Source organism: Mirounga leonina, unplaced genomic scaffold, assembly GCF_011800145.1.
Source record: "Mirounga leonina isolate KUSES-001 unplaced genomic scaffold, KU_Mleo_1.0 Mir_115, whole genome shotgun sequence".
Taxonomy (NCBI): Eukaryota; Metazoa; Chordata; class Mammalia; order Carnivora; family Phocidae; genus Mirounga; species Mirounga leonina.
In genome coordinates, this window is record NW_023270268.1 from 31,184,020 (window position 1) to 31,211,285 (window position 27,266).

The 27,266-nt window shown below is 48.9% G+C and overlaps 1 protein-coding gene across 1 annotated transcript in view; it reads left to right on the plus strand.

Annotated features, from left to right (window-relative positions):
- EPHB1 (EPH receptor B1) overlaps positions 1–27,266 on the plus strand; it is a 283,919-nt gene that overhangs the window by 124,599 nt on the left and 132,054 nt on the right. Inside the window, exon 4 of the mRNA XM_034995150.1 lies at positions 18,979–19,134. Coding sequence (XP_034851041.1) covers positions 18,979–19,134 — 156 coding nt within the window. The remainder of the gene's footprint in view (positions 1–18,978; positions 19,135–27,266) is intronic.

Sequence of the window (27,266 nt, forward strand, 5' to 3'; positions counted from 1 at the left end):
GAGCCAGATCTATCTGTGGACTCCGTGACTCCATATCCTGTTGCTATAATACAAGACAGGCAGAGCTGGTGCGGAAGACAGGATGCAAATGGTGCTCAGAGGGGCATTCTGGGAGGAGACACTCATGCCAATCAGGAAGTGAGAGACACAGTCCTGGCTAGGGTGGAATGTGAGGTCAGGCGTAGGGGATGGGCACATTTCAGGGGCAGAGATAGGTGAGAAAGGCATCCAGAGCATGGGATCCTTGTTAGCAACATCTTAGAAGGTCATCCATAGTCATATAGTAGGGAAAAGTTAAAAAAAAAAAAAAAATCTGAGCTCTTAAAAGTTTGTCTGGCCTATACCCACTTTTTTGCTCATTTTCCATCAGTATGTGAGTGCTGTTTATGTACGGGCAGGCAAAGGTACACAGGGAACTGGGAGCAGCGTGGTGGGGGAGGCAGGCAGGTAGATAGCCAGCCGTAGCCGGGGGCGGGGGGCAGTTCTGCCGTGAAGGCATCTGGGAGTCTGGGACTGGTGCAGAGGAGGGCAGTTCTGACACGTGGGTGGGAGGTTCTCAGGCAGCTGCCAGCCATGGTGGGCAGGGGCAGCGAGAGGCTGCAAGGGAGCGGGGCCATCGATCCTGAGGGGCTGTGGAAAAGCCACGCTCAGGCACAGGGCTTCTTTGCCAAAGCAGGGGAGGTGTTAGACAGGAGGGTGGCACCATCAGATCCCTGTTTCTGGAAGATTTCTCTGGCAGGTATGCAGAGGAGGCCAGCAGAAGTTGAGGAAATCAGGCAGGTGGTGACAAGACAAGGGCCTGCGCTGAGGTGGGGACAGACATGAGGAGATTTGACAACAGATAGCTCGGAATGTAGAGACAGCAGGATGTGGTGACTGTTGGATGCGGGGGAGGGGAGGGAGGGTTAGGGAAGCAACAAGTTATGGGACACTGGCTTGTGGGCTGTCCACAGAGATTGAAAACACAGAAGAGGGGATGAAATAAGTAGGGCAAGGCTCGGATCCCAGCAGAAGAGGCGTGAAATGGGGCTGGGAGTGAGAGGGAGCGGGGTGGGGTGGGGTTCCTCTCTGTCACAGGAGAAGCTTCTCCTGAATTCATGGTGGCGGGTTTGGGAGGGGGTGGCAGATGGGAGGTGGTGAGCCTCCTGTTTCTCTAACCGGACCTTTTAATTGTGTGTGGTAGGCGAGAGTGAGTGCTACGTGGGTCAAGTTAATAAAAGCCTAATTTCTAATAGACATTTCTAATGTCTATTAGAAATAATGATAATAAAGGCCAAATGAATCGCTCACATTATTGGTGCCTCTTGCCCCATCCCCTGGCTTTCCAGGAAGCCTGAGGCAGTCCTTGAGGCCCTGGTGTCCATGGGTCTCCAGTCCCATCCTAAGGCCCCCTCACTTCCCAGGAGCAGGTAACAATGGCCCTCACACAGAGTCGTGTTTGTGGTGGCAGAACTGTGAAATAGTTAATCTACGCAGAGAGTAAAATGTTTGCTGGATATGGTTCCTCCCTCTCCCTTTTCAGGAATAGATTTTTTTCTTAGCTCAGAGATATGCCAAGAAAATGAAATAAAAGTAAAGGGGAAAGAGAGGGGGAGAGAGAGCGAGTGAGCAAGAGAGAGCGGACAAAATGCCTTTAATTTGAATAGCTTTTCCCCATGTGAAAAAGCGACAGTTCATTGCAAAATATTTATCTTCATTACGGTTGGTATCATTATTGATGGAGAAGCCCCGCAGACTAATGGGAAAATCTCTCTAGGAGGCCTGAATCCAGATGAGCTGAGTCTCCACCTTGCCTTCAACATGCTGGGTGAACACGGCCTTTAATTTCTAGGTGCCCCCTCTGACCCATGGGCTCAGCCCAGAAAGGAAGGTCCTCATGGCTGGATCAACCTCTCAGACCTGGGGGAGGTCTTCCAGATCAGGGTGTGAGCTGCCTGTGGCATGGACTGCTCCTTGCTTGCCTTTGGATAATACAGGCCCTTGCTTACTAAAGGTGTGTGTGGTGCAGCTGAGTGATGGATGGATGGCGTGAGAGTGAGCGTGTGTTAAAGGGATAGGCGGATCAATGAATCCAGTTGAACCATTCATTTCTCCGAAGGGTCAGTGTGGTCCAGAGAGGGGCCTCACACCCATTAGTTGCGGAGTCCGCCTGAGGTTCAGCTCTTCCTTCCCAGGGGCCTTGCTGTCTCTGTCCCTTCTGCTGAGAGATGTTGTAAAACATAAATGAGAATGTGCTCTTGCAGTTATTTTTCTATTCAGAATAAAAGGAGCTTATAAAAATCAAAGTATCATTTATCATGATGGATGTTCGAGAGGCTCAGGTTAGCAGCTTTGGAAGCTATAATTCACAGTAAAATCAAGCCTCATATGTGTTCACCAATCAACAGCAAAGGCAAAGGCGGGGAGCTCCCCACGTCCCCCTTTCCCAGACAAGCCCAGTGCGGCTCAGAAAAGCTACAGCAGTACTTGCCCAGGACTTCACAGGGAGCAAGGCTTTAGGAACTGATTCTGGAACCCAGATGAGGAGTCAACACTCAGAGTGAGTTTTGCTCTTGGTTGCCACCTCCTGTGACATTCTGGGGCCACGGGTGGAATATGCAGCCTTGAGCAGGCGGGTCCGAGGCTCAGAGCTGTGTCTTCTGGTGCCCGAGTCAGTGGATTAACACACAAGGTACCGAGAACATCTCTGACTTTGAAGAGTTCCTGGAGGGGAGCTGAGTGTGTCTTCCCAAGCTCATTACCTGGTCTCAGAACTTTATAGCCATACCTCATAAACTGCTACTGTGTGACATTTGGCTGTTTGCTCGGAAGAGACGTCAGGGATGATTTAGAGCTCCTGCATGAGGGTTTCCGGTCTGTGTCAGTGTACAGGAAGCTGGTGGAGGATGGAGGCCTTTATGAGTTGTTTTCTCTCTTCATACCCAGCCACCTTCCAGCCCAGGTTTACTGCTCTGAGATTGTAAAGATGCTGAGGAAGGGACACCGGGCCTGGCTTTTCCTGTGGCTGCCTTGGATGGCATCTGCTTGCCTGGACAGAGATAGCATCACACATGTCTGATGGGGGTGGCTCACCTTGTCCTGGGGGTGTCATCCAGTACCCTGAGCACACACTCATCCTTCAGCTGCAGCTGCGAGGCATCCAGGCTGTCCCTCCCTGCCTGTCTCTGCCGCCACCCCTCCCCCTTGCCGTGGCTGGCGTCCCCCACCACGTGTCCATCTCAGCGTTATTACCGACACCTCCTTCTGTCTCGAACTGCTTGCCTTCCCCCAGGGAGTGCTGTGGGTTTGAAATGATGGTCTTTAATCATTTCTTAAGTGACCAGCCCAGAAATCATTTCTTAGTGCCATACACACAAATTAAATCATAAATCCACACAGGGCCCTGCCCAGGAAGGACTGAAGTGCAGCTCTGATTCAGAGCAGAGAGGAGGCCTCCATGGGGGAAGGAAATCAGCATGCACCTGGAGGAAAGGCCGGGGCCTTGGAGAGAAGAAAGAAGAGCTCGGGCTGCTATAACAGACTACCACAGACTGGGGGGCTTAAACAGCAGACATGGATTTCTCACAGTTCTCAAGGCTGGGAGGTCCAAGGTCGAGGTGCTGGTGTCTGATTCGGTGTCTGATGAGAGGCCGAGTCCAGGTTTGCAGATGGGTGTCTTCTGAAATCCTCATGTGCCCTTTCTTTGGTGCTTGCACTCGGGGTGGGGGGTGAAGGGAGATCTATCCTGTATCTTTCTTTTTTTTATAAGGCATTAATCCCATCATGGGGGCTCTACCCTTATGACCTGCAAAGGTGCCACCTCCAAATACCAGCACGTTGGGGATTTGGGGATTAGGGCTTCAACATGAATTTGGGGAAGGGAACACAAACATTTGGTCCCTCACACCTGTTAATAACTCCCCTTTCACAGAAGGGTCCCTTTGCACTTCTGTTGTCTTGCTCTCGACAAAAGAGGTCCCAGAGAATGCAGATAGGCACACTCCGGGCATTAGGAGGGTATCCATCCATCTCAGGGTTAAGAGATCTGGGCAGCCCCAGCCAAGGCTGAGCTATCCATAGCCCACCAACCAGAATCAGCCAGGCCCAAGAAGTTTTCCGCTTACCTCTGAGAGGCCAGAAGGAAGAGGGCAAGCAGGATTATCTGGGAGAGTGAGGAAGTGGTGGGCACTCATCAAGAGAGACGCACTGGGGGGGGTTGAGTGTCGTGTTCCTGATAGATGCCTGTGATTCCTACTTACTTCGAGACTCAGGTTAACATTATGGCCCCTTCTAAGACTAATTTCAGCCTATTTGGAACATGCGCTATCTCTCCCCATGAAAACAAAGTCTTCTGCTTCACTAGGTGGGTAATGGGCATGCAGTAAGGATGCTACCAAACTTCTTAACATCCTTGACTCTTTCCTACCACCATGCCTTTGCACATGCCATTTCCTTTAACTGGACTGTCTCCCTTCATTTTATCTACCTAGTAAACTCCTATTCATGCTTCACAAACCAGGTCAGCCAAACTCTCCTCCAAGGGGCCTTCCCTCTCTCCCAACTAACATAGAGAGGGGACTGCCTCTTTTCTCCCCACTTCTATACATGCTTCTCTTTTCACTTGACTCATGCTATTTTATCATTATAGTTAGCATTTGGTTCCTCCATCAGACTTTGCGTTCCTTGAGAATGGGGACTCGAGCGTACTCTGCTCTGTATCTGTAATGGCCAGGCCAGGGCCTGGATCCAGGGAGCGATGTTACAAAGCCATGTAGTGAAGCAATTGGGGTCCCAGGGTGAAAGAGCTGCTTCATATATTTTCTTTGCCCCCAACATGCTTTGTTTATGGCAGTCACTCAGTTTCAGGGTTGAGATTCTGAGTTTCTTCCTCTGCAAAATGGGAGAAATAAAACCAGTACTTTGGCTATTTCAGAAGCCTACAAAGAAGATGAATCTGAGAGTGGGTTGGTGGGGTAATGTGTCAAAATGCTTTAGCTCCTTAAAAAATTCCATTAGAAAGTCAAGGTGTTGGTATTGCAATTATTATTTGATTCCCAAATGGTGAGAGCGCTTCCAGAAATGTGCTTTGCTTGATGAACCAATACATTTCCAGCCCCCACTGATGAATTTGGGAATCGAATACCTGTCATCTTGAAATAATTGACACATCTTGGTGAAGCGCTTACATTCCTCTGATGAAATTCTGGATTCTTACTGAAAGCGAGGAGAAAGACGTGTTACATGGGAGCAATATTGTTTTATGGACCTTTATCCTGGTTATTAACAAATGAGCGTTACGTGTGGAAATGGTAAAGGGGGAATTCAGTAATGAAGTTTCATAGGATTATAATGATTATTAGCCTGATGATGAGGAAATCCAGATTATATTGCATGGGGTTTCCTTGGCACTCACTGTTCCATGGCCCCTAATGCTGATGGACAGCAGGCGGGCTACTTCTGTCCCCATACCCCACCCTGAAGTTATCTGGGAAGTGAGCATAAAGGCGATAGGCTCCTTTAGCATATTTGCACTATAATAATAATTAGAGGTGCCCATATGGCACGTCAACACCTTATCGACTCAGAAACTGGCACACACTCGAGGTAGGAGCAGTTAGGGTCAGTGACCACTTACCCACAAGCTGCTGCTGAGCTGCCCAAGCATCCTCCAGAAAAAGCAGCCAACCCACCATTTACAGCCTTTTCATTTCCCTCTGCTCACCGGAAGCCACTGGGAAGATGAATCTGCCTTTCAGAGCTGGCCTCTGTAGAATACCCAGTGACCACATCCATACATCACCTTTTTACACCTGGTCAGGAATGCAGGCAGGCAGGGACTCAGAGGTCTCAGAGCCAGCATATGACATAGACCGTAGTTTTTTGTGCTTTTTTTCTCCCCTCCCTTTGGAAGTAGGGAAAGGAGGGCAAGGTGCCTTCAGTAAGCAGAAACGAAATCCCCTTGTCCCTTTCCCAAGCTTCTCATCTGGACTTGTGTGCACTTGAATGTGTTCTGGGACCTCAGCGCACATGGCCATAAATACAGGGTACCTCCCCCCCGCCCCCCCACCCACCCTGTGAATAACCCACCTTAGTAAATAACTGCAAAGGACATCAGCTTTGAAGCGGGGCAGACCTGCTTTTGAATCCTGCCTGTGCCATGGAGTAGCCGTGAAAATCACGAGCTGTTTTACCTCTCGGAGACATGTCATTGCTAGTGAAACAGGGAGACTAGGACTATTGTTACTGCGTTTTACAGATGAGGAAACCAGAACTCAAAAAACTGACAGAACTCAGTTCCTATGGCTATAAGTAGTGCTGCCCGTAACTCCGAACCTGGTACTCTCGTCTCCGTGAGTGATGTTGAAATTTAGATTTAACGTGATACACACTAGCTTTTTCTGGTTCCAAGGAAATTTACTGGATTGTGAAACTCTCCAACCAATGAGCTCTCAAGTCTCTGGAGTCAGTCAGGCAGCCTGGGTTCGATTCCTGGCTTCACCACTGACTGAGGGACCTCAGACAAGCTGTGGACCTTACTTTGAGCCTCAGTTTCTGAATGTGCAAAATGGGAATAATTGTAGCATGTGTCTCTTAGGGCTGTTATGAGTATAAAATGAGGTCATGCTGAGCACCTGGCCCACGAAAAGTGCTTATTTAAATAATGGTTATTGGGGCATCTGGGTGGCTCAGTCAGTCGAGCATCCGACTCTTGATTTCGGCTCAGGTCATGATCTCAGGGTCATGGGATCGAGCCCTGTGTTGGGCTCCGCACTCGCTGTGGTATCTGCTTGAGATTCTCTCTGTCCCTCACCCTCTGCCCCTCCTCCCTGCTCAGGTGTACTCATGCAAGCTCTCTCTCTCTCTAAAAATAAATAAATAAACAAATAAATAAGTACTGGTTATTATTATTATTAACAACATTATTGTTATTAAAATCAACACAACTTTATAACCAATTTCAGCAGGGTGGTAGTCAGCTTGCCAGCCCACAGACCTCACCTTCGGAAGGTGCAGAGGGTGGTAGTGAGCTGGCCCAACAACCCACCCTATCCTGTGCTCTGCAGGACATGCTAGCCTCTCATTTAATAAAAGAACCTTACTGGCCTGACCCAGAGGCCTGGGGGTGGAGGGTGGGCAAGGGAAGAGCAGGCCCCTTTCGTTACAGTGGAGGCAACCAGGGTAGTGGGCTCCTGTCCAGCTAGGCTCTTGTCATCCCTTCAGCTTGCTCCCTTTGGGGAAGGCCTTTACCAAGATGTTCAGCAGGACCTGCCCCCATTTGCCCCCACTCCTCCCACCGACCCCCTTTGGGTCCACACCTGCTGCTCCTTCCCTCGACCCTCCCTGATGGGGGGCCTTCAGTTGAATGGCTCTTCCCATAAGTGCACATTGAGATCTAAGTGCTAAGTGCACCCTTAACACCCCTCTGATCTTTGCTGCAAGCTTCTCCCTTAATCATGTTTAACTGACAGACCTGAAGGCAGTTCGTAATGCTAATGTTCATCCAAGAACTGCAAATAGGGAGGACACAGAGCATTCTGGAAATTACCTCTCAGCACCTGGGAATAAATGGCCACTCTGGAGAACACAACTATCCCATGCTCTCCTGCCTCCCCCCTGCAGCGGGGGCCCTCTCCCAGCCACTGCGATTGCGGCAGCCACGGGGCTGCTCCCAGTCTCCTGGTGCGGGCCCTGCTCAGCTGCTCAGGAGGAGGGCATCATCCCTGTTCTAGAACCCGTGAACCCCGTTTCTCCGTTCAGAAGCTCCTGCAGATTTGGTGAAGTTCCGGAGCAAAAGCCATGAGACAGACAAAATAGATTCTGCCAAATTTGTCTGCCTTCAGCCCTTTGGATAAATGTCATGCAGCTGTTGTGCCTTGTCACCTTCACTCCTACTTGGAGAATCTTCGGGGGTGAGCATAACCTTATTATTTCATATTGATTATATTACGTATGGTCGTTTCACTTTTCCAGAGTTGCCTCTGGGACTCGCAAAGGGCTCCTTCCACCGTCCCTCAATTGAGGTGCTGAGATGGGGCGGAACAAGCCTTCCTGGCAGGGGTGTGGCTGGGCCGGTTAGACCCATCTGTGATTCCTCTGTGACCTTGGACAGGCCACCTTTCTCTGACCTTCTGCCGGGAGGCCCAGGCCCCACTCTCTGGCTGACAGGCAAGGCCAAGGCTGTGTGGAGGAAGGACTCCTGCCTTTTATCTGTCAAACAGCTCAGGTAATACAGCTTGAGCATTTCAGCCTCAAAGTTTTTTTGCTCCATCATTACCGTAAAATAAAAATCATTTCTTTGGCTCACTTGTCCCACTTGAATGGTGTGTAATATCGTTACAGATTTATGTGTTTATGACTTTGTGACCTGGGGAGAAGCTGGAAATTCCGCTGCGCCCATTTCTACTCCTGGGTTTCTATAAAGGTCACGGCAAAATTATTTTATCAAGTACACCACAGAAGGGGAAAATCTTAATCTTATATTATACATATGCAACACTTGACCTTCTCTTGAGATGCGGCACCTCTTAGCTACACTTACTTAAACATAATGCCGCTCTTCCCCGGATGCACACAGAGAGAATAATGAGGTGCCCTGGCATCCCAGCCGGAGAGGAGGCTGTGCTGTGGGGCTGACCTCACAGATGAGAAGGAGAAGGAGTCGAGGGCGGTGGGGGCAGGGATAGGGGTGAGCCCCGCAGAGTGGCAGCAAGCTCATTCTGATGAGTGGGCCACGTGGGCAGGCGGAGCAGATGCTGTGGCTTGATCTGCCTCCCCGGCTGACCGTGCACCTTTAGCCAAGTCATTCACTGCCTTCCCTGGGCCTTAGTTTCCCCATCATAGGTATGGGATGTGCCATCTTTGATCCATGGGGAGCAGCTGCCCGGGGCATCGTGTTAAAGATTCGGAGCTCTGGTCTGGGTGGAGTGGGCGTGAGAGCGCGATTGGTTAGCAAAGTCGGCCACGGGTGGCCGGGAGGTGGTGACTGTGGCCGTGCTGGCTAAACGTGTTATAGGGTATTTCCAAGGTCTTTCCCCGCTCCGGCTGCCTGTGATTTGTGGACTCACCGAAGCCCCGGGGTGAGGAGACTTGGAAAGGGAAAAACAATAACAAGCTTTCCCTGAAAGAAGAGTACTATTTGCTTTGTCAGGTTTTGGAGGGGAAATGATATTTGTGTGATGCATCTGAACACGGTTGGGTTTTTTTTTTTTTCTTTCTTTCTCTCTTTTTTCTTTTCTTTTCTTTTCTTTTTTTTTTTTTTTTTTTCTGTATTCGTTCTGTGAAAAGCAGAGAGAACAGAGGAAAGCAGTGCTATTTTTCTGGGTGTGATGACTCACCAGCCCCAGCCATCTGTGTGTGTGCAGGTGGCCAGCCCATGCCCCTGGCCCACAGGAAGAGTGAGGAGCCCTGCATGGCTTCTCATCATTGTCCAGCCTAGAGAAACACAGTGAGGAGTCACCTTCGTTTATCTTAAGAACTTGGTTATAAATTATTTTTTTAAGGGAATCCATCAAGGTCTGTGTCAGGGGAAGTACTTAAAAATAGGTTTTTCTCAAAGGGTAAACACTTCAGTCGGAAAATGTGGGAAGCCGCCTGACTGCAGGCATATGTCCCCCTAGCCTGCTGCCCAGAGCTACCAGATTGATGGTGTTTTTAGAACTTTGGCAGCCAAGCTCTGACGCGGATGGAGACAGGGCCTGGGGAGGGGACATCTGGGGATTCCCTGCTCACCCCCCTGGTGTAAAAGTGGAAACCTAGGCCTGGCAGCCCTGGTGGCCCAATGGGCCCAATCAGGAGAGACGACCTTGGGGCCCCTTGGAGTGGCCGAAGTGAGTTGCCCCTCACCTTCCTGTTCATTGGGTCCCATGGGCCCTGTGAAGTGTCTCCCTGGGGATAGAGAAGGAAATGGGGAGGCTATATTCCCTTAAAGAAATCTATCCTGGCCGCTGGCAGGGTGCTTCTGCTCTTTTCTAAAGGACGGACCCCCCCACTTCCCACCCCGCCTCGGCCCCCATCACTGGCTCACCCACCTCTTTCACCACCTGGCTATGACATTGACTCTCCTCCTGCCCTTGGAGCCCAACACTTTGAGAATTCCATCCCCATTTGGACATTTGCTGCCTCTGGACTGGGGGTTCCTCCAGGCTGCCTCCCACCTCTAATCCCCTGCACATCTGCCCCCACTCCTCAACAATAACCCTGTTCTCTCCCTGATGTGAGGAAAGTGACTCCCATCTCTAACTAAGGGCTCAAGGAAAGTGTCCCCAAATGCATTGTGTGGAATGAATGAGACTCACATATCAAAGGAAAAGGCTCTGTTGGGCTAAGGCTTTAGGAAGCAACCAGGTGCTTTGAGCAGCTACTGGCTGTCCAGGTGGCCTGTAGAGGAGGGGCTCAGGTAGTGCTGCACCTTCAGGGTCCAGAGAAATGAAGTAGATGCAGGGCTGGGTCTCCAGCTAGCAGCCCCTCCCTGTCCCATCATCAAGTCCCGGAGGCTCTTCTGGCTGAGGATTCATGAGTCTGAAGACTGACTGATGCATCCCCTCCGCAGTGCAGGGGCTGCTTGAACCCTGTTTGCAGGCTGGCAGTTAGAGGACAGACAGACTTGGGGAGCAGTCACATACTTGGGGAGGAGTCACAACCAGCTCCCAGAGGAGCCAAACCAGTTCTGGTTTTGGAGTGAGCCCTCACCCTGCCTTACCTGCTCTGGGCTCCTCCTAATGTCATTCCCAACCACCTCAAAGTCATAGACAGGAGCTACATGGCCAGGGCACTGGATGTTTAAAAGAGAACTCTAGAAAGAGGAAAATGTCCCACTCAAGTGAATGAAATGTGGAGGGTGGGCTTTCTGGCACCAGTAGGGATTCAGTGCGTATCTGCTGAATGAATGAGTGATCCCAGTGAGTCACCAGGTCCTCCTCTTCTAAAAGACTCTTGAATCCCTCTACTCTTCTCTGTTCCCACTACCCTGATAATTATCACTCTTTCTGGGCTCCTGTGTCTCCCCCTAACTGTCCCCACCCCTCCCGTCCTTTCTCTTCCCAGCAGCCAGTGTGATCTTTCAGAAACAAAAACCTAATTGTCTTTCTCCCCAGTTTTAGATCCATCAGTGTCTTCCATGGACCTAATAATGATAATAAGGCCCAGAGGCTTGATGACATGAACTCAGGTTCCCTCTCCAGACAGCCTCTTCCTTGCCACCTGACCCCTGCCCATCCCACGTGTGTCCTCTGCCTGGCCACGGAAACACTGCTCTCAGGTTCTGGATTGAGCCACATTCCTGCTCCTGGGTCTTTGTACATGCTGCTCTCTCCATGTGGAGGGTTCTCTGTCTCCCCTCACTAACCTATTTTACCTCTGCCAATCTGTATGGCTCTAATTTCTTCTTCATGTCTTGGATGCTACTTGCCAGAGACCGTCCCAGATGGGGTTAGGTTCCTGCTCTGGCCTCCCCACACTGACACCCACCATTGGAATTTCTAGTTTAGAGTCTGCCTTCCTCCATCTGGATGTCAACTCCATCAGGGAGGGACCTTGGTGTGTTTTATCTCTTGGTGTAGCCTAGTGCCCAGCACAGCTCCATGGTAAGTGGTCGACTTAAATACTTTGAATTCAGCGTGGCTTCTCACAGAAAACATCCATCTGCTATTTACTGAGGAGATGCTACATTCCAGAAAATTTGTGGACATTACACGGATCTTGACAAAGCCGTGAGAAGGAAGTTACCGTAGGATCCTGTTTTACAGAGGAGGGGGCTGAGATTCAGAGGGTTAAATAACTTGCTTAAGATCACACAACCAGTTAAGTGGCCATTTTCTCACACCTCAAGGCCATGATGTTTTTACTCTACCGGGTGGTCTAGAGTGGTGGGTCTCAGCATGGAACTGCATCAGAGTCTCCTGGAGGGCTTGCTAATGCTCACATCGCTGAGCCCCACCCTAGACTTTCTGGTTCAGTAGGTCCGGACTGGGGTCTGAGACTCTGCATTTCTGCAAGTTCCCAGGGGATGCTGCTGCCGTTGGCCTGGAGACCACAGGTGGAGAATCACTGGGCTAGATCATCAGGAAACACCTGGGTTTGCCCTGTGGCTACCCCACTCTCTAGCCACACTGACCTTGCGCTGAGACTGTAGGATGAAGTTCTGAGGCCCAAATAGCCTCCCACATCTGGTCCTGGCCTTGGCTGCGCTGTGCCTGGCTGCCATCACTGATAAGGACCTAAGTGCCGGCCCCTCACCCTTGGGACGCTGCTCTTCTGTTTGTCATCCTTCAGTCTTGTTCTGTGATCTTCCCATTCCCATTCCACCAAGGCAAAGGCCTCCGTCCCCACCCCGCCTTTTTACCAACTTCCATGCTGATTGATGCATTCTAGGCTCGCTGCTGCTGCTGCCGTCTGAGCAGCTTAATAGCATGGGAAGTTACAGTCTTGTCTGTGTCGTGGTGCCCGTAGCATTCATCAATTTCAGCAAGTGTCACCAAGAGTGATACAAGTGTGTGACACAGCTAAGTATCCCCTCTGCACAGGCCATTACAGCTGGCATCTGGCCCAGGGAGGCAGAAACTGCAGACCCATTTGGCGTCATTTGTGCAGGTCGGCAGAGAAGTGAAAGTGCCCCCAGCCCGCCTCCTGCATGGCCCCTTTAAATGCTTTGCGTTCCTAAACCACCCAAAGGATCACCCAAAGTTTCCCTAGGCAAGCCAGAGCCCTGCTCTTTCTGTCTTGGCACATTCTTTTCCCGTTGCCCCACCCTCCCATTTCTGCATCAGCTGTTACCTATCCTTCAAGGCCTCTGCATGTCTACCTTCTGCAGGCAGCCTTCCTAGCTCCCCTTCACTCTCCTTGAGACCTCTGGCCCGGGGCACCTCCACTGCTGCTGTAGGGGTTTTCTCAGTAAACAGCCCACTCTGACCTGCCCTGCTCAGCTGAGCTCCCACTGGGATGTCCTGGGGTTGTTCAGGGAGATCCATTTCTGGGAGAAGCAAAGACTGCTGGTTAAGAGTGGACAGGGGAGTCTCAGCACAGGGCTCCAGGGCCACCTTCCTTCCATGGAGCTTCATGCCTGGAGTTCCAAAGTCAGTCACCCATGGTGTCGGCCACCAATAACGTGAAGGTGTTGGAGACAGTCGGCCGCAGGGATGAGTCCAAATACCAGGCTCCACGTGGGGCCACAAGACCTCTGGGAAGAGCTGTGTGCAGAGCTATGCAATGTACTACAGGAACCACTGTGTCCCTCCCCACCTGCCACCACCACGCCCATCCCGTAGTGCTCAGCAGCTGCCCACGGGGAGAGGGGAGGGCTCTTCTGCTTTTCTTACAGAGCGGGAGCAGAGTGTGGAGATGAAGGGGAAGTTTTGGGAGCAGAGAGCTCAGCTAAGGGCTCTGAGCCTCTCTTCCTGACCAGGAGTGAGTGCCTGGCCCAGCTCACTGTCGCCCCTCGAGGCTGGCAGACCTCCTGAGCCAGCTGCTGAGCTGCACCTGCCTTTGAGAAAAAAGGCACCGGGTTCTTAAGCAGGGGATGAATATTCATTGGCATGAACCTTTGCAAACTCATTCAGGGAAAAAAATTAGATCAGGAGAAGTAATCAGATTATTAAAAAGAAAGCAAGGACAGAAGGCGGCGGTGGAGGGAAGAATCCCATTTAAAATGCAAGGAGAAATTTCCTTCCTGCAGAGTAGCTGTGACCCCTTGGACCAGACACCGGGAATAGTTAAGCTCTCCCACATTTCTGCTGCATAAAAATGTTTTTTGAGGCTTCACTGGATGGGGGAGGGGCAGAGGCAATGAGCGCCCTCCATGTACGAAAATTATAAAATAATGTTTGGAGGTTTTCATTTTATCTTCCTTGGATATCGGGGAAAAATCATGAGAGCTAAAGAGGCTCCGGTGGGTGCTGAGTGACAGGTTAAAGGGCCCCAATAAAGATTAGATGGTCCACTATCTCCTGAGGAAATTGCATAAAAGTGGTTATTCCCTCTTGCTTCTATTAATTTCCTTTTCCTGGCTGCTTGGAAATGCTTCATAACCTGATGCTGCAGATGGGGACGAGAGGCGTTTTCCATTATCTCAATCACTGCACTGTTTATGAGACACTTAATCTGCTTCTTTATAAAGTAATAGTACTGTAGGTGATGGATTTAGTGTCCCTGGAAGCCTGCGTGCAGGGGCGGGAGGGGAGGGGGTTTCTCCAGAGCATTGTAAGCACCAGGTCATTTGTTACATGGTTGAGGCTCTGAGAAGTTGGGTGGGCGTTTCAAGGTGACCTTCAGATATCAGCTAGAGGTCACATGTACCGGTCTCTTGTCACTTGAAAGGGGAGATAAAGGCTGTGTGTTTTGCCTGGGCAATGGCAAATATGCGCATGATTGGGGACCTGGAACTCGGGTCCTGTCTCTTCCTCTCTGCCAGGGTTGGGGGTGGGGAAAGAGGCCTGTGTGGGGAGGTGGCACCCAAAACCTCCATTTGTCACCTGTCTGAACTGTGATCACTTGCAATGGAGGGAAGCAAACCCCCTTTTCTTACAGAAACAAAGCGCTCCGGGCTCTGTGGGGGACAGAACTGTACGGCCCTCCTGCTTACAGGTTTCTCACTGACAAAGGTCTTGTGCCAATACACAGCCAGGCGCAGGCAGCTCTTCTCTTCCCACCCGCCTCCTGGAGTAGAAATGAGACACTTCCAGCTGAGATCCTGACATCCGGGCTGGGCTGGGCACTCTCTGACCTCATTTCCCTTCCTGCCTCTCCTGTCCTTCCGCCTCTTCCCTTCTTGCTTTGTCTTTGCCTCTCCTGAGACTTGCCTCCTAGTTGCCACAAGAAAGTGCTGCTCCTGGTCCTCATCTCATAATTCCGGATCCTTGTCATGATGCACATCCCGCCTGACCAGCTGATCACCGCCCCCCCGCCCCGCCCCCAGCCTGTGTATACACAAGGATCACACAGATCATGCCCTGAGGGAATCCGCTTTCATTTCCATTGTCTGCCTCCCCCACCTGTAAGGGTGCTTCCCAACGCCCACCCCCCACCTCCTGCCCTCTGCTCTGGCCTCCTAAGCAAGGTGCCTGGCTCCAGGCAGATCTTCTTCGGTAAACGTTTGTTGAATGAGGGGCTCATTCATAGCTGTAGTGAGAGTGCTGACCATACTTTTCTATCAAGAGATATAAAAACCCTGAGTTTTGCTTTAACGATACTAAAGCTAAGAACTGTGCTATCTACCTCAAAATGACTTGAAAGTGTGGTGATGTGCTTGGTTAGTCGATCACAGTATTATTACTTTTGTGAAACTGTAGAGCTTTTAGGCAAATATGCTGGCTACAGGCTGTCAGAGTGCCTGCCATTCTTCACTCTGTTACTCCCAACGGCTTTACCTACTCCCGTGACTTATCTGGGCTTGCTTTTGCTTCCCTTGGCCTAAATACTCTTTGTTACAGTCTCCCCAGAAGCTCCATGCATCACCTCTAATTAAAGCTGCATTTTCTCAAGGGGCAGCATAATTTTCTTATTTATTTGTCTATGTTAAATTTCTAGTAAAATAACAATGTTGTTAACTTCTATTTCTTACTAGTGGTGTCTGATACAAGATGAGTTAAAAAGGCTTTGTGGGCTAGCCTGGCACTTTAACATTATTTAAAGCATTAATTCTATGAGAAAATATAGCTCAAGTGTGCTTACAAGTTACAATCTAAAAGTTTAATAACTGAACCTAGAAATGTTGCTTCTTTATAAATTAGGGGATGCCTAGACACAGGTTTTATTAAAATGTTAACTTATGGCATCTGATTATTAAGGAGATTCATTCATTTTATAATTACATGTAAAATATATTTTACAGATACAATTATTCACCGTTATACAAAACAGAAATAATCCTTGCAGAAACACATTCTTCACTTGGTTCCAAGATTGATAAGCCTGCTTTGGGACTCTAAACTTCTATTCTGACCCTGAATTCTGAAAGTTCCTGCAAAGAAAACTTGGTTTTCAACAGGGAGTGGGTAAGCAGAAGTAGAGAGAAATTAGCATTATTTAACATTTATTAATGCTAGGTACATTTTCATATTTGAGTTTATTAAATTCTAATGGCCTGTGGGAATTGTGAGAAGTGTGTGTTTCTTTTCTATAGACCCTTTTTACAGATGAGCAGGTTGAGGCTCTGAGGCATTACATAACTTTCCAATGATCACTCAGCTAGGAACCAGCAGAGCCAGGAATGGGACCCAGGACTGTCTGATCACTGTCCAGTGTTCACTGTCCTGGAAAGCATGGAGTCACAACCCCTCCTGGGACCTCTCTCCCCAACCTTTGACCTTCTTTCCCTGAAGTTCAGCGTGGACCTGCTTTTTCCTTCATTTCCTCTCCTTGGGGACTCTGTAGCATCTAGAGACTTCAGGGGACACAGTTCTAAACTTCCCCCATCAGAAATCTCAAAGGAAGTCACTTCCTAAATCCTCTACTACTTGTGGATATCAGGATGATTGTTTATGCTGTTAACTTATTAAGTGTAAAGCAAGTAGGCTTTTAAATGCTGGAAAGAAAGTGAAACACCTTGTTCCTCTTGGACTGATACATTAAGGAAATTACAGTGTGACAGAGGACTCAATGAATGCATGTGATTCACCACTCTCTCCTCCCCCACTCTCCAGGGAAAGGGCTTCTGCTGTGTTTGGGCAGCACGGGTCTGGGATTTCTCTGTGTTCTTTAGCTCCAGAACTGAATGGCCCAGCATCGCTGGGTGGTTTGTAATGGAAAAGGTCCAATGCTTCTCATGGGAGACAAGGAAGAGATGTGGAAAGAAGAAAGGGAAGAGGAGAAAGAAAGGGAGAGACTTTACTGAGTGGGCTTGGAAAGACAGATCAGTAAGCCAGATTCTAGACTACTTTGGGTTTGCCACTCAGGGACACCGATGATATTTTATTTGTTGAGTCTTTAGTAAAAATGTGATTTTTTTCTTTCTGCTGAGAAGTTTCTTTTGAATGTGCTGAGGTGGGTCAGCAAGTGGCCCCTTTTTACGTGGGTTACAACCAGAGATCTTTAAGAACCTTATTGGATCATCTAGACAGCATTTATGTTAGTGTGTTCATGGAACTTGAATCTCAGGGGATGCTCTACAAAATTGGGCATCTTGGTGAGAAAACAGCATTCTATATTCCATTTTTTGGAAGTTCTGAGAAATTCTGTAATAAAAATTTTGATTAACTTTTTCAATACACATTTTCAAAATATCTGGCCACAGAACAATTTTGTAAGTGACAGGCATTAACAACCCAAAGAACATGGACTCCCTGGAACACTCTTGGGTTATGCCATCCCAGAGCATTCCATTTCAGAAATTACCTCGCATCAGAGATGAGCTCCTGCCCCAGGGCATTTCCAGAGTAACTGAAACCCTGTACTTCACTTCAAGTGAGCAAAGGGCTGAGAAAACTTTCCCAGCACAGGAAATAGTCCTTCCTTGTCTCAGTAGAAAAGCTGTGGATATTTTTCAAATAGTTTATATGTATATCATCACTATCATTTCTCCCACTCTGTGATTCTGGGCATCTTTTTTAACCTTTTGGTGTCCCAATTTGTTCATTAGCAAAATAGATATAATAACAGCTACCCCATAGAGTAATGCATGCAAGGCACTTAACAAGAATGTTTAACAGATGGTGGCTACCGCTATTATTAAAGAATATTCTATACTTTCCAGAGGGAACAATATATTTGACAAGATGAGCTTTGTGTAAGTAGAAGCCATTATAATGGTACTTCTGTTACAGCAACAATCACATTGTATTATACTTGTATGACTACAGTGGATCAAGAGCTCCTTGAGGGCAGGCTCTGTTCTCTAAATTCTCTGGGTCAGATTCTCAGAAGAGTCACAATAAATGTTTGTTGAATGAATTAATGAAAAGTCAAATAAGTTAACCATGCAGTAAGTTTTACTCTGTCTCCAAGGAGGCTGAGTCAGAGCAGATTTCCCAGGGACAAAAAGAGTCCAGAGCTGTGATGGTGAGGAAGGACCTCAGAGAAGTAAGACGGGCAGGAGCAGTCTTTTGAGGAATCTGCAAGGAGGACACCAGATGTCTGGAGTAGAAGGTCTCTGTAGATGAAGCATGGTGAAAGCCTGAGGGATGGCCTGAAGCTAGACTTTTTGGGGCATGGCTCCTCATAAGCTGACCACACAGAGAACTAAGAAAATATGCCTCATGTCTGAGGCTACCTCTAGTGGGCATTGGGCTGTCCAAGGCATTCCCAACCTTCTCCACTGCCATATACATGATAGACAACACCAAGTGCATGACACATTCCCTGGTGCTACCTGCAAAGCCATCCTTTCTTTTCTTTCTTTCTTTCTTTTTTTTTTTTGGCCACACCCCCCGAAGCATTTCAAAATGCAATTAAGGGAGAATGATGTTAAGCCAGTAACCTTGAAATCACTTTAATTTCTTTTTAAAGAATCACTCATGAATTTCAGTTCTTTACCATCATTCATAACAAGTGCTTGTTAACACAGCTTACGGTGACCCTCATGTGCGTTGCAACATGACATTTAAGAACCATGCACCCCGTCCATATTATAAGCCAGGAACCCTCCCCATCCGAGGATATTAGGAGAGATTTTTTTTTCAATGAGTGGTTCAGGGTAAGGCCCTGGCTGTTAACCAGGTGGAATAGGGAGGGAATAACCATTTATAAAGCACTTATGTCCCAGACACTGAGCCACACATTAGATTCATTTTCTCAATTTAATCTCTCGACACACCTGAAAGGGAAGAATCATTATTCATATTGTTCAAGTGAGAGAGGCCATTGGTACCATGGAAGGTATATTTCACTAAGGATGTTTAAAGAATTGGAAGTATTAAATAGGGGTTTCCTCAATCTGAAATGCTCACTTTGTGCAAGGAGGTATCTCAATGTCCTTTTCAAGGGGGCAGGATCTTTCATTTTCTATATCCAAGGAAGGGATTCTGATTGCCACTCTTCCATTAATTCTCAGATGGTCTCTTTGTGTTCCAGCCTGCCCCGCCGGGATGTTCAAGGCCAGCCAGGAAGCTGAGGGGTGCTCCCACTGCCCCTCCAACAGCAGATCCCCTTCAGAGGCATCTCCCATCTGTACCTGTCGGACCGGCTATTACCGAGCGGATTTTGACCCCCCAGAAGTGGCATGCACTAGTAAGTGTCTAGTAAGGACTCTGGGCTGTGGAGTTTGGTTCCCTGAGAGTGCAAGTTGTGGGGCAGGGGAGACTAAAACACGAGATTACAGTACAAAGCAGAAATGCTGATTGTGGTGCTGAAGCGGACAGCTCCTGGGCAGGGTTCGCAGAGCCCTTCTGCTTAATAGCACGAGGTCAAGATTACTATGTTCTTTCTTACCTCCTCCTCTCAAATGGGAAAGTGTTGGGGTGCCTGGGTGGCTCAGTTGACTGGGCATCTGCCTTCGGCTCAGGTCGTGATCCCAGGGTCCTGGGATTGAGCCCCGCATCGGGCTCCCTGCTCACTGGGGAGCTTGCTTTCCCCTCTCCCTCTGCTCCTCCCCCAGCTTGTGCTCTCTCTGTCAAATAAATAAATAAAATCTTTTAAAAAATGGGAGAGTGTTCCTCCCACTGAAACAAGACAACTTCTGCCCACCAGATGTTAAAAATGACAGCCTCGAGAGGTCTTGAATGCAAAATCAAGATCCACTAGGCTATTGCAACAATTCCTAATCACCTCCTCCAAGAAGCCCCCTTGGTCCTGACAGCTGACAGTATTCTCTATCTTCACTGCACTTCCTGTATCTCAGTGTCCAGGCTCTTCTCAAAGTCCAGTAATTTTATTAATTGCTCAATTATTTTGTAATAATTCCAGTGCCCTTCCAGTGCCCAGTAGAGTGCAGCACCTTTGCCCCTGCCAAATGATAAGACCAGAGTTCTGGCCACAGCATGAATATCTGAGGCAGAAATTCTAGGGTCTGGAGCTAATGCACCAGCTTCACCACTCTCCCATTCTCTGTTGTGGAGGGAAGGGCAGTCATCTTGCCAAAAGTGGACTCCCCAGAAGTGGCATGCACTAGTAAGTGTCTAGTAAGGACTCTGGGCTGTGGAGTTTGGGCAGGAGTCAGGGAGAGAAGAGGGGAGAATTTTGTCCCACTCTTCTTCCCCACAATCATGGGGAGATAAAAAGCACTAACTCTTCCTGCACAGTGCTTTAGAGAACTTGTTCCCACTCTCCTAAGTGTTGTGGCCCTGAAACACGGATGATTTTTTTTTTTTTAAGTATTCTCATCATATTTGGAAGTCAGTGTTCCAGGTCAGCCTCTAGTTATGCTACAACTTTCTTCTGCATTAGATGCTGTTGCCTGACTCCCTAGACTTCCCTTCACCTCTTTGAACCAAATCCCTTCCTCCCACCCCCAGGATAGAAGGACACAGAGGGAATGTTTCATACACACTTGCAGTTTGATGGACAGAAAAAATGACTCAGCTCTGAATAGAAGAATTTCTTAATTCTGGCCTTGCAGTGTATGTAACCTTTGCTGGGGAAAGAAGAGGAATGAGTGTCTTCTAGGTCAAGGTTCTGAAATCGATCAATGTTTATAGATTTGAACCGAGGAAAAGCTCATCCTCTTGTAAATGGATTTTCCCCAGACCTTCCTCTCTGGTGCTTGATATGAACAGAAATTATTCCATTTCTCCTGACTGGAGTCCCTGTCTTCCTGTGGCGGTATCATCCCCACTGATTTCTGAGGTTCCCCTGTGGGTCTCTGTGAGCATGTGAAGCATTGTTTAATGTGCTTCTTCCGAAGCTGAATCACTGCTGTCTGGATGTTCATATGAAAGACTAGTCTCCACGAGTGCCAAAGCATATACCCAGGGTCTCACAGCTTCCCTCCTAAAATCATTCCTGTTCGCTTATGCCATGAACTCTGTCTCGCTGCCCGGGCTGCCTCTGCAAGATTAATCATGCAGATAGAAGTCTGGGCCCCCAGATTCCCACTTCAGCAGACACACCCTGTCAATCCATCCAGTCCTGCCTAAGGTCACCTACACGGATGGTAGGCCAATAACCAAATACTCAGAATGCCGATGTGAGCTGTCTTCCTGGCTATACAGCACCTCTCCCATCCATCTCTCAAGTTTTATCTTCCAGTCATCTAACCTGATGCACTTGAACCAATAGGACCAATTCCTGGAATAAATAGCAATGTCCCAAAGCTTTCAGTCTGCACATTGCAGACCCTCATTCTGCTCCGCCTGCCCATATCCCAAGTTCACCTCATGAAAATCACACCTCACAGGCTTTTCTCTCCCATCTATGGTCCACTTACCTGTAGGGGTAAGCACACCTTCCTTGCCCTGTGTGGCCTCACTGAAGTGGGGATGAGTGCTAGACTTGCCTGAATGTGTCCCCACACCCTTTCCATGGTTCTGTGCTCTTATGCCCCCAGATATAGAACACTAGGGGCAGACCAGAAATTGCCAAATCAAAGCCACACTTGTCTGTGTGGTCAGGCCCCAGAACAGCTCGTGGATGGATTTTCCAGCCCCTGGTCCTGGTCTGCAGGGGCAAGCCCTTGATGAGGGACCCAGAGGCCAGGCTGGGCTGCAACAAAATAGTAGGCAAAACGAGTGTAAATAAACCTATTATTTTATTGAGCGTCATTATATATTTGATTTATTGTGTGCCAGGGAAGTACTGTATGAAAAAGTCAATTTGTTGGCTTTTATAATCTCATTAGGGTTTCCTTTTAAAGCATTCTAATTGGAGGTGCCATCTGTTCTCTTAAAAAGACATCGCACATCACCACAGTAAATAATTTTTCAGATACAAGGAGCATATCTGGAGCTTTTGAGGCCAGGCATGGCCTTGCACTATAGCCTTGGTGTCCCCGACTACTTCCTCAGGTGGAGCAAGGCAGCCAGGCGTGGGCCCGGCCAAGCCTGGGAGATGGTGTTTGGGGTGGGGAGGGCACAGTTACCTGTTTACTTTGCAAGTGAGGTTCTCCATCCATCCAACCAGGAAGCCATTGTGGCCCAGTGGGGCACAGAGAAGACCCAGGTAGGGGGGAGCTCCCTCCTTCAGTGGGCTTCTGCAATGTCTAGGTGGGTGTTAGGAATGTCAAAGAGCCCAGGCCTTGAAGTCTGGAAGGGCCTCAGGCTTGGCCCATTGCCATCATCTTTAAAGGAGATTATATCATCAGTCATACTCATTCCCTGACAATATTGAAGATTTTATAAGGAATCCCATGATTTAAAATGTGTTCTTTGACAAAGCTAAAATAGCTATAGTGCAGTAAAATTAGTATTTTTAATGAATCCTGTTAGTCTCCTGGGACCAGCACATATATATTCATAGTAGTTTTATAGTGTTAATTTATTCTCAATTAATCTAAACATTTAGAGTGCCTGATGGCTTATGTAGCCATGTGTGGGCATTTCTTCATTTTCTTCTTATTTTCCTGGGAAAGCCCAGGACCCCCTTGACCAATGAGAGTCCTTGGCAGCAGCCCTGTGTGTCCAACATTGTCCTTGATGAGCTTCATGGACTCAGAAGGGATTTGGGTGAACCCCAAAGCAGTGTCACAGGGACTGGTATGAACTCTGAGTAATGGGCCCTGTGCCTCAGCGTGATGATGTTCCTGATACTGCTTTCGGGGCACATACCTCCCTTCTTCCTTCTCCATCATCCTCACACCTCTGCCAGGATTAAGCAAAATAGTTTTATAGAGTCTTTGGCCCAATGCCTGGTTCATAGTAAACTCTCAATCGATGTTAGAACTTGCTTTGGTTACATCCCTGGAAAGCGTGAAGATTACAGCAGATATGAAGCTTCCAGCATGAGAGGATGTTGGAGCTCTAAAAATAAAAGTGACATTCTCATGGAGAGTCCAGGTGGACACCTCCCTTGGGCATCCCAGCAGAATCCACGGTGTGGCCCCAGACCACACAGGCACCCTGGCCTGATGGAAACAAAGAGGCGCGGGGCACCTGGGTGGCTCAGATGGTTAAGCGTCTGCCTTCGGCTCAGGTCATGATCCCAGGGTCCTGGAATCAAGCCCCACATCGAGCTCCTGGCTCAGCGGGAGTCTGTTTTTCCCGTTCCCTCTGCCTCTCCTCCTGCTCATGCTCTCTCTCTCTCTGTATCTTTGTGTCTCAAGTGAATAAATAAAATCTTAAAAAAAAAAAAAAAAAAGAAACAGACAAAGAGGCAATTAGCCACTGGGACCGGATGCACTGTGGAAGGAGGAGGGAGGTGCAGCCCGAGCATCCCAGACTCCAGCTGCTCCCCAGGGGCCGGGAAGCTGGGCAGCAGCGGTGGCCAGCAAGACTGGCTTTCAGTCCTCAGGGAGCAGGAGCTTGTTCCCCTCCTCAGGGTCAGACATGCTTCTTTTCATAGGAGGGTCTGACGGCTCGGCCCGTGTGACAGGGTTGGTAGAGAGAGGGGGCCGCCAGGAGCGCGGCACAAACTGCACGGCAGTGTGAAGCCAAGCACCAAAATGCACATCTTCCATTTTAAATAATTTCTAGTTTACTGGGGGACGAAATGGAAAGGAGAAATTTATGAGGCAGGTGAAAATAGATAATTATGCCTTATAAAATTACTGTCTGTGAAAAACTATGCAGAAGGACTGGTGTAAAACTAATTTCCTTGTTACATTTCTGACCACAAAACCCTTTTTCTGTCACCCACATGGAAGAAACTTTGATGGATCACAGAGACAAGCTAGTGCTTGTCTTGTTTCTTTATTTCTTCTTCAAATGCAGTGGGTTTCCTGCGGCAGTTTTGATCAATTGAAATGTAATGAAGGAGCTTCAGAGATCATTGTCTTGTCCTCTGGAACCTTCGGCCATCCCCTCACGTGAGCCCTCTGGGGTCCCCTGGGGGCCCCCCTGGCCCCCCACCCCTGCCCCGCTCCTGACTCACGCAGAGGCTGGAAGCTGAGTGGTGAATCAGGGGCTCTGGGTGTGGATCCTGGCGGTTTGCCCCGGTGACCAGCCAGGGTGAGCAGGAGCTTCTCATGGGCAGAACCGGGCAGGATGGAACTCACATCAGGAGCTTGTGAGATTTACATGACGGATGTCAGGGAAGCCCCAGGTTGAGAGCTCAGGTCTGCCTCCAACGCCGTGAACTCACACGAGGTGAGAGCTCAAATTTGGTAGCTTTTAGGCGGTTGCTGCCGATGGCCACGGTAATGGTGGTGATTTGCTTTCACTCTTGAACTGACCACCCCCAGAGAAGGATAGGAATCCATTCTTCCCTCCCCAATCTCTGCACACTCCACTTTCCCTTTCTTATGCTCCTGCTTCATCCTTTAAGGTACTCCTCTCTTTCATCCCAACCATCCCAGGGCAGCAGGGTGGTCCCTGTGACACAGAGCTTATACTTCTCGGATGGACTGCCCAGGAGTGTGGCATTGCCCAGACCCTGGTCTTCCCCGGGAGGCTGGATGGATTGGAGGAGGGTGCCAGGCCCCGGAGAGTGGGAAGAGCCTTGGGATGACAGGAAAAGAAGGAAGTCCTCTGCAGCCAGGCTTGATGGCCTTCAGGGCATCATGAAAAGTCTGTAAGGACAGAGGCTCATAAACCTTCTCCCACCAGTCATGAGTCCTGCGGGGCCACGGTCCCCAAGATCTCCTGTGCTGGTTTTTTCTTTACTGCCGTGGTGTTTAAATGCAGTCCTTGGGCAAGCAGCCTCAACATCACCTGGGACCTGGCTGGAGATACAATTTCTCAGCCCCTCCCTAGACCTACTGAATGAGAAACTCAGGGAGTTGGGTGGGGGAAGGTGGTGATCTTAGTTTTAACAAGACCTCTAGGTGATTCCGAAGCACGCTAAATTTTGAGAACATTGGTTTAGAATTAGGTTGAGTTTCTCTGTCCTCTGCTTTATGGCTCCTGGGGGAGAAAGGCCATCAAGTGAATTTCTGCAGCCTGGAACCACAATGCCTTCCCCTCCCCGTTAGTGCCCTGTGTATCAGGCTGGAGAAAGAGACAGAGACTGCAAATACCTGCGTGTGGAAGAGCAGGGGTAGGGTGGGAGATGAGTGTGAGTGTGTGAGTGTGCCTCAGTGCCGTGCGTTTCAAGGGAGGGTCTCACTAGTTCTCAGAACCCTCCCACCCGTGCCTGCATCATTCTCACTCTTGGGTGGTTAGAACTTTGTAGAGACCTCCCAGGCACAACATTAGCTGGGGCTGCGGGCAATGATGGGAAACCGGAAGACGGTGGAGGTCAGGGAGCATGGCCTGATTAGAGTGGGCTCAGGGAGGGCTGAGAGAGAAACTGAGGCAAAAGGAAAGTGAATGGTGGGGATCATTCACCTGAGCTCAGAGTGTTGGGCAGGGAGAGAATATAAATGGGTGATGGGCTCATTACTCATCTGGCCTTCCACCCCACCCGGCAGGAGCTAGGCCACGAAGAAACCGTTGGGGCTGCCACTGCAGGCCAACATGGCAGGGAGGCTCCCTGCCCCGCCCCCCACCCCCGCCCGGATCACAGACACACCTCCTGAGACAGGGATCCAGGCTCATCAACTGGGGACTGCTTGCTTGTTTGCATGCCCACTTTGGGGATGATCTTTAAAAGTGTCAACCTCGGGGCGCCTGGGTGGCTCAGTTGGTTAAGTGACTGCCTTCGGCTCAGGTCATGATCCTGGAGTCCCAGGATCGAGTCCCACATCGGGCTCCCTGCTCAGCGGGGAGTCTGCTTCTCCCTCTGACCCTCCTCCCTCTCATGCTCTCTGTCTCTCATTGTCTCTCTCGCAAATAAATAAAAAATCTTAAAAAAAAAAAAAGTTAAAAAAAATAATAAAAAAAAAAATAAAAGTGTCAACCTCTACAAATCTAGGAGTTGCAATGTATTGAAAGAGGACTGCTTTACCCATTGCTGACCAGGGCTTTAGGAAGAGATACACCGTGTATCCCATTCTGGAGGTAAAGCGCTGCTTGATTTTACTCTGATCCATGATCCATGTGGCCCATGAAGATACATCATTTGTGTTTTTGTGAGAGAGGTAGACTGTGTTTTCCTTGAGATAAAATTCCGACAAGGGTCATAGATGAACAAGAGTCGTAGGGCAACCTGCCCTGCCAGGTGCCTGGATTTGGCTGGTTCATCCACCTGGGTACAAATTTGAGGGACTGACAGCAGCTGAAAGCTATTTATAACTGTCGCTGCTGTTTCCAGAAGGGTCAGCACTGCCTGTGTAAACACACTTCCACACTTCTATCATCTACAATTGCCTTTCACAGTTGTTGACCCCAGTGGGTCTAACCCTCAGGAGGCATCAGAAAGCTCAAAGTTTTAAGCTGACAGCCAGGGACACGGTATGTTTCTGTTATGGGCTTTTCATCATGAGGGCGTTTGGAGTCACAGATTGTTAACATTCGGAGCCACCTTCAAGGTCCTGCCACCCAAAGCCGGCCTCAGTGTCAACCCCTCTCTCCAACAACCTGAATATTGTGATGACAGACAGCTGATAGATTTTGCAAGACAGTTCTGCTCCATTGCCAGGCAGCCATCATCCATCACTGAAGGGCCTTCTGGCCCCTGGGTTGGGGCCTGCCTTCCTCGCCTCCTCACCGTGGGTCCACCACTGAGGACCAAGCTTCCGCAGGCAGCAGCTGCAGTATTTAAGGACAACTTCCTCATCTTTCCTGAATCACCTACTTTAGGCTAAACACCTGTTACGTTCTCTGTTCCCAACAACACATGATGTCCCGAACTGCACCGTCCTAGCTGGCCTTTTCTGAATCTCTCACGTTTATCCAGAAAGCTCTTAAGATGTGGTGTGGTAGCCAGAACGAACCATGGAACTCTCACCTGAGAGCACATTTCGGTGGAAATGTGATGGATCTTCTCCTGTACCTGGGATACTGTTGACTGTTTCCCGGGGTGCGGTCCTCATGCCCTAGCTCCCACCAGACGTTCAGCCACCACACATCCAGTGGTTTCATTTGTGCCTTCAGGAAATGCTCCCCATTTAGGTCTTTTTTTTTTTTTCTGTGCTGATGAATGTGACTTCAGAAATTTTGTCTTGTGGACCTATGCCTAGGGCTCTTTCAAGTCAAGATTATTTTGATTATGACTTTTGTCATCTTACAAATAAGAAGTATTAGCATAATTGTTAGGAGTGTGGGCTCTGGAGTCTGTGCCTGGGTTCAAGTCCAACTTTGTTATTTGCCAGCTGTGTGATGTGGAGCAAGTGACATGGCATCTCCGTGTCTTCATTTTCTCATCCATAAAATGGGTAGAGTATTGGTGTCTGCCTCACCGTGTTGTCAGAGGTATGTTACATGTCATAATACTGTTTAGAATGCAGTTTGGCA